This window comes from Falco cherrug, chromosome 12 (assembly GCF_023634085.1).
Source record: "Falco cherrug isolate bFalChe1 chromosome 12, bFalChe1.pri, whole genome shotgun sequence".
In the NCBI taxonomy this organism is placed as follows: domain Eukaryota; kingdom Metazoa; phylum Chordata; class Aves; order Falconiformes; family Falconidae; genus Falco; species Falco cherrug.
Window position 1 is genome coordinate 7,563,817 of NC_073708.1, and position 9,445 is coordinate 7,573,261.

Sequence of the window (9,445 nt, forward strand, 5' to 3'; positions counted from 1 at the left end):
AAGGTGTTTATTACCTCGACATCCCAGTGAGGCAGTGAAGGTTCCCCAGTAGTTTCCCAGGCTAGGTAAGCAGCAGGCGGGGAGGTCCCTGGCACAGTGGGGCAACAGTCCATGGTGAGAACAACAGGTGGGAGTTTCTGAAGCTTTTATGTGAGTTTGCGCATGAGCATTGTGTTATAATTACCTAAGCATCCAGGCAAGTGATCACACCAAAAGGAACACAGCTAGCTATGGGAGAGTGCTTGATACATAACCAGTTTGGGAATACTTAACCAAGGACAACATGCATAACAATATATTACAATGTAGAATAATGACCTCTAATGCCTTGAAGTGCTTCATTACAACAAATCCAGGTTATAGCTGTACTGCTCTCCATCGCCTATCTCCTTGCCATTTTTAACATTCCACATTTAACTCTACAGTACATCTACAAGCACACACAGCTAAACAGATCATGGGGCTCAATGGTGTGTTCTGGGCAGCCAGAATTTGTAGAGGAGATGGGTTCAAGCACATCCACTCCCAGAGGTTTATATGCACGCGAACACACACATGCAAGCACTGATGCTCACCTTTGCACCTCAACTCATCCACAAAATCCTCACTCTGGCTCCACAAAAAGAATGCAGACACCCCCACCATTCAGCCCACTATTTCACAAGAGGGAGCTTGCTTCTGAGGACAGGAAGCCTTCAGTACTTCCCAACATCTTTTCCTACCAGATACCCATATGGGCCAGAAGCAATTCACCTGAACAGTGACAAAACCATCCACCACCTTACCTAAACAACCAAGAGGCGCCTCCACAGAGAGGCAAAAAATCCCAGCTTTTTGGGTGTTTTATAGTGCTGCAAGACTATCTTTCTGTGCAGAGGAGATGGGGGAACCTCATTCGCAAATGAGTGTGGAGTCAGTTTTCCAGGCGAGTTTATTCCAAGTTTGGATCTCCTTAGGCTAATCGAAAAAACATAACAGTCCCAGTTTGAAAAAAATTAAACATGTTTTCAACAGCTGAAAAATATTTCCATAAGCAACATACAATCATTGTGCAAATCTGAGCATTAGCAGGGAAACAAGCAAGCCCTTGGACAATCAGATGCACGTTGCATGCCGTAGGATTGCAGGAATGGGTTTGTGCCACCCAACCTCCAACATCAAAGCTCCGAGCTGGCTGCATGCTATGGCTGTATGGGCACAGCTCCATGCAAGGGAGACGAGCCTGGCAGGCGGCCGGTCATACACCACCGGCAGCACCGTTTTGGAGACAAGGAATGCTTGTGCACAGCCCTGCCTTGCAGGTGCAGAGCTAGTCCTCTCCAGGAGGAACCAGTCCCTGCAGCCCCCTTGATGTCAGCGACCTTTTTCAGGTGAGTGAGGGCTGCTCACAGCCACGGAGTGTTGTGGGAGCAGGCTCTTTACATCTATTCCTTGTGGAAACAACTCCGGCATCCCCCAGAAGTCGTCCTTCAGGTCCCAGCAGGCTGGCCTAGGTGAGCCTCTACCAGATCAGAGGGACAACAGGCCAAGGGCAGCTCTACAGCCAGACCATTGCCTAGACATCACATTTCCTGGCTGCTGTGTTTCAGGAAGGCTAAGAAGAGAGAACCCATGTCATCTGAGGGGTAGATGAGCAGCTTATCAGCGCAAGCAGTAGGCAATATTGATGCTAGCAAGGAGCTCCAAGTCCTTTTCCTTTATCAGAGCCTCACATTGTCTGGCAATGCCCAAGCTCTTCTCCTGCCTCCCAGATGCATTGGGTATATGGGAGCTGTCCCACATCTCCCAGCTCTCTGTAAGGATCGGGGCCTTAATCTCCCCTTCACACAGGAAGATAAGCCCAGAGGGCCAGAGGTAGTCAAGGGGGGCCTGGGCTGGCATTCAGCTTAGCTCCACTCCAAAGCTCATGGTTGTTACACCAACACTTCTGCAGCATCTTTCATTTCTTAGCCCAAGTCCTCCATGCTCTGCCCCTGCATGTGCTGTCTCCCATCTCCTTACCCACTTTCTTCAACTCTTTTGCAGATGAAGAAATAGGGAATAAAAGGAGGTAGTGGTGGTGGGATCAGGCATGGGATAGGAGGCAACGACATCCTACGGAGAAGGGTCCTGAATGTCTGCAAAGTGACTGTAATTGGGATTCTGGCGTAACCTGTTGTAGACATAAATGGTAAGTGCTGGAAAAAGCTTCAAGAAATACTCAGCATGGTCTTCTATTTTGGCAGTGATCCTGAAAAAGAACAAAACCAAAATGGATTTTTAAAGCTTTGCCCAAGGAGTCAAGTGTCTATGATGCCCTGGTTCCCCCCTTGCAGAGAAAAAGCCATTCCAGAGGATTTCTGGTAACACAGGAAGTTATTCCTAGAAATCCTTGAGCTGCAACTTTTCTATACATTCCCTAAGCTTTTCAACCCATTTTTTTCCACTATTCTTCCAGCACCACCATCTGCCTAATCCCACCTGCATCTTCACTGAAGACCAGTGCTGGCCACCACCTTCAGTGAAACCATCACTAGGAGCTAACACCACCTCTTAACCTCATGTCGAAGCACCCATGACTATAGAGGGTTGGAGACTCTGGCATCTCTTTAGGAGTCAGGACCTCCTAACAGGACCTGGTGCTTCCTGATCCATATCTCAAAGCACTTCAGCACAGTAAATATCAGCACTTTGGAAATACTAGCAAGGTAGGCAAGCAGGCTTTTCAGAGGTTTAAAGGGTGATACAAATATTTAAGAGTGATCTAAAAAGCTTCCTGGAGTTATGGCAAGGAACATCAGCATGCAGCAAAAAGAACAGCCCAGAAGGACACGTTCACTGTGCCCTCTGCTGTAGAGCCACATCTCCAGCCTGCAGGCTGCTCTGCAAAGGCAAGGGTGCAGAAGGAGCTGTCACCAATTCTCTGGAGCTGCTGGAATGGAAGGCTCTGGATGAGGATAGTCACCTGTGGGAGATGATCTGGGACTCAGATTTTTGCTTCGAAATCTGAGGTCCAATCCTGTGAACTAACTTCCTTTTCCTACCCTCAGGAAGGTGACCGAGGGCTGACTCCAGGCTGCGTGCTGCCGTGACACGCAATCTTTCACACACTATGGTGCTGCCAGAAGAGATAGCCCCTCTAACAAGATGAGCTTTGACGGACTTCCTCCCACATCCCAGTTGTGTTCACCCTTCTAGAAAACCATCTGAAGAAGATTTTGCTCTCAAACTCATTGACACTTGCAGATACCCAGATGCTCCCTGTCATGCAGCTGTGGCAGGGGCAAGGATGTGAACACGTACCTGGTATCTGGGTGTTCATCCAGGTTTCTGATGAGCCTCAGTAGGTCTGTGACATCATTGCTATATTTAAATGGTACTCCTTTCCTAGGATTTTCCATGATATTCAGAACATCTTTGTCAATCTGAAAAAAAAAAACCCACCCATGTAGATGATTTTCTGCTTTTCACACACCACAAAAGCAACACGTCTACCTCCACTCACCACAACCACTGCCTTTCTGCAGGGACATCACTGTGCATGGGCAGATCTTCTGACCCTTAAAAGTGTATTTGCCAACACGAGCAGAACAGTTCACTCTGCAGGGCATGTGCTATACAGACCGCCTGAATCTGCTAAGTGTTCCCTCTCCTGCCTTGCCAAAGCATGCCATTCACATTAGGAATGTCAACATGGCACAGGAGATTTTTCATGGATGCCTGGGTGCAGGAAGGACTCGGGAGTTTTGATCCAACTGTGCCACTGCTGAGAGGATCACACGCGCTGCCATACTGAACCGAGACTGTCCGATCTCCAATGATGCAGCATGTCTTTCCAGGACGGCACCTGCAAAAGCAGGCCTGGTCTCACTGCCTTTGAGCCAACCTAACAAAACACTTTCACCAGAAAATTCCTGGCCACAAGGGCCAGAAGTCCTTGTCATAAGGGGTCACCAACAAATGCCCTTGAAGGTGTGCCAGCTAATTCTACAATGACACACACCCCTACTACCACCCCAGATAACAGAGCTCTCTTTAGCAGAAATCCCTTTGGTTTATTTTGACTACATGGCTCAGACTTAATTGTTTCCCCCAGTTACCTGTATCAGCGTGAAGCTACTTCTTCCAGTCACAGTTTTGAACAGGACCTGTGAAACACTCAGGAAAAGCTTCTGCCTAAATGTCTAGCTCAAACCTTGCATCAACCCAACGGGAAGAGGATTACCTTTTTGGTCCACCGTGGATAAGGAAAACTTTTGGTAGGATTAGGAGCTTGAAAGACAGTTTTTCGGTTCTGGAGATCTTTGATTTTATTCCATATGCTCTTCAGGAACCTGAACCTCCTGTGCAATAAGGAGCTTCGTTAGCTGCAACAGGACATGGCTGTTCCCAGCACCACAGGCAAATCCTGTACTGAAAGCTTTTCCTTTGTATTGCCAGGACTTACGTCTGTTTGCTCCAGAAATAGGGATGTTTGCTCAAACCTTCCAAGCCTCGTTCATCGTGAGAGACCAGACTACTTACAAGGTCCAGAGCCTCATGGTAGTCAGGGGAATCAGCAGCCAGATCCTCAGTACTGACTTGCTGAAGGGGTTTCCTACCCCCCGTCAAAACATACAGCACGAGCCTCCTGAGGGCCTGCAAAGAAATACATCACTGCTTACGTGCCAGATGCATGACGCTTCTTACCAAACAGAAGAGGACTAGTATTTGCAAATGAGACGACTGCGTACACGAGCACCCACATGCAGTTACAGGTGCACAGAAGCATACAAATATACACAAGCTTTGAAGCTATGTGCACAAAGGCAGAGGAGGCAGGCACTATAATCATGCTCACAGTGTATCTGTGGCTATCCCAGCACCAGCCACAGCCTTGCATCCTAATCACTATCATTATTATGCAGCATCTATATGTTGCTTTGTTATATATTATACGGGCTTTCCCAAAAATCAAGGCGTTTCCTAGTTGAGGATGCAGAAAGGCTTCCCCTAGAGCTCACAGCAACAGAAAATATCAGCCAGAGCCTGAAATTTTAAATCATACATTGATTTGCAGAGAAGTTACCTCTAAGTCTGAGTTTACAAGTTCTTTTTTGTCTTCAATCAACTTCCTTTTATTATCAAAGTCTGCCAAGTAAATTTTGCCACCTAAATCTGAGGAAACAAGAGAAATTGTTAACAAATAATAATGGAAAACTTTAATACAGTCTGTCACTGACTTTTGTATGGCCCCTTCTTTAGAAAACTGTTCTCTGAAGTGATCTGCTGTAGGTTGATCTGTCTGCACAGCCCTGGAAAGGAGGGCAGATCTAATGAGACATGTAAAGTTGTTCTGCTCACTCCTCCATGGCTGTCTGCGAACATACAACATGCAAACATCTATACATATTCAAAGAGAAGAGCTAATGCCACAGACATCCCATTCTGTATAGACACACACAAACACCCACCCACCCCTTTTTTTGGTAGTTATGAAGCATCTTCTCTAAACTACAGGCAACAGGAAAACAAAATAAAAACATTGAGAAAGCAAAAGATAACCTATGAAAAAGTTGCTGGGATGCAGATCCTGGTGAGCAAATCCGAGGGAGTGCAGCTCTCTCACTGCCTGGAATATCATCTTCAGAGCATCTTTGTAGTACATTTGGTCTTCTGGTTCCTGCAGATGTTCTTCAAGGTTTTTCTCCCAGAGGGGGAAGCACAAATACATGTAGCCTTTCGCCTTCTCAAACTGGAAAAGCTTCAGTAGGCATTCACAGCTACCACATTGTTCGAAGAATCTTTTCTCTTTGTCACCCTCTGTACTGCGGCTTATCCTTACTGCTACCTCTGTCCCACCGTGGAGCCCCAGGTAGATGCCGCCCTGGGAGGTGTTGTGAATTCTCTGCTTGATGTATTGAAACGTCTTCAGTTTGCCAATCATAGGGCGATATATTGCATAAAGTTTTTTCAGCTGGTCCCTCCAGCGCTTGCTGTTTGGCTCCCAGTCCTTGAGGGTTTCTGGAACAAACCTGGCATTGTGCTGGTGAAGAAGACGTGCCATATTATGAGCGCGGTTCCGATTTGCAACAGCGATAAGGTTCCCAACATCAGTCCGTGCTCCTTTTTCACACAACAGCTTTGCTATGTCGCAATCATTTTTCTCTACAGCCACCATCAGTGCTGTGTTGCCCTCCTCATCTGCATCATCAATATCTATTTCACCCTTCTCCAATAAAGTTTTCACCAAATCTGGGCTCCGCATTTCAACAGCTAGGATGAGGGCAGTTTTCCCACATTCATCTTTGCTTTTCACATCAACACCGCAGTCCAGCAGGAAATGGGCTATGGAGACAGCAGACTCGTATTTTTCCTTGGCACAACCTTTCTTAAGGGCATGGATCAAGGCATTCCTATCTTTGTTGTCACGAATGTTCACATCAGCCCCCATCTCTTGGACAAGAGTTTTGACAACTGAGAAGTAGCCCTCCCGACAAGCATCCATCAGTGCTGTCACACCTCCTTTATGCAGGTTCGCTTTCTCTTCACTAACTGCCCTCCTCAAATTCACATTTGCTCCTTTACTAAACAGGAATTTCAGGGCTTCTTCATTCCCATACCATGCAGCCTCCATGAAAGCTGTGAAGCCGTTATCGTCATGGTCATTAATATTTAACCCACGGTCAAGGAGGAGCTTTAGTATATTCACATTTCCTGCTATCGCTGCCTCGGTAAATGCCGTGCCACCGTTGTCCTTCCTGGTATGTGGACAAGCACCCTTGTCCAGCAGAAGCTGGACCAGGTCCTCATCATTAGCTTGCACAGCACTCTGCAGCGGTGTCCAGCCACTTTCTGCTTTGGAGTTCACATCTGCCCCTTCCTCCAGCAGCCTCAGCACATCTTCTTTATTACTGTCCCTCACAGCAGCATTTAACTTGAAGGCCAGGTCTTCTGCTGTCTCTGTGCTGGAAGGGGTGGATGCCTCCTGCTGGCTGTGAGCTGTGGGCTCCATGACGGTCAGCAAAGGGCTCTGTACCTCTGACCTTCCTAACCTGAGCCCAGGGATCCCACGGGAGGATGGGAGAGGTGCAATGCTCAGTGCCTTTGTTGTGGGGGATGCTCTGGGTTTGGCTGATGAAGCACACCAGGCAGGAAAGCCTGCTATTTTAAGGGCTTTATGGTTTTCACCTAATTGATAAACAGAAAATCTGGATCGATTACATTGTGAAACCTCACTATTTAGATTTGATGTCCTGCAGGTCTATGTGAGGGGCAACCAAGGACAGCAATGGCAGTGCCAGCCGAAAGAGCTAAGGCCTGGCAAGAAGCACAGCTTTAGCAATTACCCAGACACATGTACTCATCCTGTTTGCTTGCCTGGTCTCCACACTAATTGCAACCTAGGCAGGCATCCCTTGGGGTGTCTGGGTGAGGGGACGGGGAAGAACCCAGGGTGTTCTTGCTATAAGTTTTATCTCAGACTTATTCCAGGTTGCCTAACAAGCCTGCCCCCAGCGATGTTTACAGGTGGAGAACGCAGCAGGCAGGCAGAGAGGGTCATTCCCCTCCGGTTCTGGGTGGCAGCCACACACGTGGTCCTGGGAAGTCCTGACCCGACACCTGGAATGAAACAGGCAGCCAACCTGAATCCCTCCTGCTTCCATAGGCAGTCAGGAGATCCTGCCTGACCAGAAGCCTTTCCTAAGCTTTTCATGACATTAAGATGTTAATTAGGCAGGACCTGATCCATCTACGTCTACTTAGAAAACCTGGAACCCCATTACCCATTTTCCTGCCTGCAAAAGCTGGTCCGAGTGACCAGCACTTCCGGGAGTCACTGTCTGACAAGCTGAACAAATTATCTAAGCAAATCAGAAAACGGACAGAGAAGTCTCAAGGAATAAAGCCAAAGTATAAGTTTACATGAATTTACCCTCAGGAAAACCTAGGATCATTTTAGACCTGGCTGTCCCCACCCCCACACACACCCGGAAATGAATAAACTATTTAATTGATTTAGCTGCATCCCATTTCCTTCCAGTAGCTTCTAGGTCTTCTGCCACATATATATTAAAAAAAGAAAAAAAGTTACTTTCCTGGCTCAAAAAGCAGCACAGCATTCCCTGGGCAGCGCGAGGCTCGAGCTCCTCTTCCTGTGGTCGGGAAGGCAGAAGTCGGGGAAGGGGGAAGGCAGGGGCTGCACGACTGCCTCCTCCCCAGCTGAGCACAAGCACAGAGCTGCAAGCAACCTGCCCTAGGAAATGTTTAAACATTTCTATCCCACCCCATGACCTTGGGCCAGGAGCTGCATCACGCCTGCGCCATCATGGCGCCACGCTGGCCTGCCAAGGCGTGAACCCTGCCCGCGGCACCCACCGCCACCATGACGGGATGGCGAGGAGGGGGTCCCTCTGCCCGGCCAGAAACCCAGCCAGGGCTTAAAACCCCTTCAAAGCCAGGGAGCAGCTTTTCCCAGCAGCTGCTCTTCCCTGCTGCTTCCCAGCGAGCACCCCCGGATAGCATTTGCTTCCCAGCAAAGCCCCCACAGACATGCTGTCCCCTCCCAGGAAGGAGGAGCTCCAGGAGCATTTTATCCACTTGCAGGGGGATGCTGAGGGTTTGGGGAGGCGTTTGGCACCTTCAGCACACAGCAGAGAGGTTGTGAGCTCAGTGCTCTCCCCGTACGCGCCGCCCCCTCCCCCAGACTCCGTTTATAACATATGCTTAGCAGTGGTTCAGGAGCGGAAGGCATAGGAATATTAAATGTACCAGTGCTGGGGGTGTGTGGTTGTTTGGAGGGGGTGGGGCAGGGGTTTGATGTCTTTTATTTTAAGCTTTTCTTTACCTTTTGGTAAATGTATCCGCATGAGGAAACTAGCCATGCTGCTGAATTTCCCCAGGAGCTCCAGGTCCGTTCGCGCCACAGGCAGCATGTTGCTGACCATACCCACACCAGCAAGCGGGCAGCTGCCCACTGCCCAGGCGCCAGCCTGCTCCTCTGAAGGTCTGTGTACACCCAGTGCCGCCCAAGGCAGCCCAGTTCTCCAGCCCGTCCCCTCAGCCTGAAAAACATGTGCAGGTAAAATGTGAAGGAGCCCAGGCTGTGACATGCCACCCAGTTTCCCCCCCCATCCCATAATATATGGTGAGCTTACCAGCGTGCAGAGCCCGTGCAACCTCCCCAGCCACCTCCACCAAACTCTGCCAGCTGCAGGATTGAGGTCACGCTGGAAACAGGGCTGGAATTGCATCAGTGAATTCACACCTGGCTTCCCATGGTACGGTGGTACAAACCGGGTGTCCACACGTGTACACAGAGGCATGGCTGGAGGCAAACACCAGGGCATGAATGCAGAAAAGCACACCCTAAAGAGGTGCGTGGATGCAGTCCTGCACGTTTTACGTGCATATCCAAATCCTTATGTATGCCTGCATTGCTTGCTCACATCTGCATGCCAGCTTTCACAAAAGCTCTGCCTGTGCA

The 9,445-nt window shown here is 48.8% G+C and overlaps 1 protein-coding gene across 4 annotated transcripts; it reads right to left on the reverse strand.

Moving 5' to 3' along the window:
- Positions 1 to 913: 913 nt before the first annotated feature.
- RNASEL (ribonuclease L) lies at positions 914 to 8,487 on the reverse strand. Of its 4 annotated transcripts, none has more exons than XM_027800633.2 (6): positions 5,524 to 8,487; positions 5,048 to 5,136; positions 4,427 to 4,617; positions 4,205 to 4,322; positions 3,283 to 3,404; positions 914 to 2,152 (listed from the first exon to the last, which is right to left on the reverse strand). In XM_027800633.2, exons 1-6 carry the CDS (start codon positions 6,971 to 6,973, stop codon positions 2,095 to 2,097), a joined length of 2,028 nt encoding a protein of 675 aa, XP_027656434.1. In that variant the 5' UTR covers positions 6,974 to 8,487; the 3' UTR covers positions 914 to 2,094. The 4 variants fall into 4 exon arrangements, 2 of the variants coding, with proteins under 2 accessions (XP_027656434.1, XP_005435920.1); XM_005435863.4 differs by having other exon boundaries at positions 914 to 2,230; positions 5,524 to 8,484; XR_008734759.1 differs by lacking the exon at positions 914 to 2,152 and adding an exon at positions 2,204 to 2,230 and having other exon boundaries at positions 3,283 to 3,826.
- Positions 8,488 to 9,445: the final 958 nt, after the last annotated feature.

Excerpts from the sequence above, each read along its gene's own strand:
- RNASEL (XM_005435863.4), bottom strand. The coding sequence starts at position 6,973 with ATGGAGCCCACAGCTCACAGCCAGCAGGAGGCATCCACCCCTTCCAGC. Across the intron at positions 3,405-4,204 it reads ATCCACGGTGGACCAAAAAG|ATTGACAAAGATGTTCTGAA; the intron begins GTAATCCTCTTC and ends TTTTTTTTTCAG. Across the intron at positions 2,231-3,282 it reads GATGAACACCCAGATACCAG|GATCACTGCCAAAATAGAAG; the intron begins GTACGTGTTCAC and ends GTTCTTTTTCAG.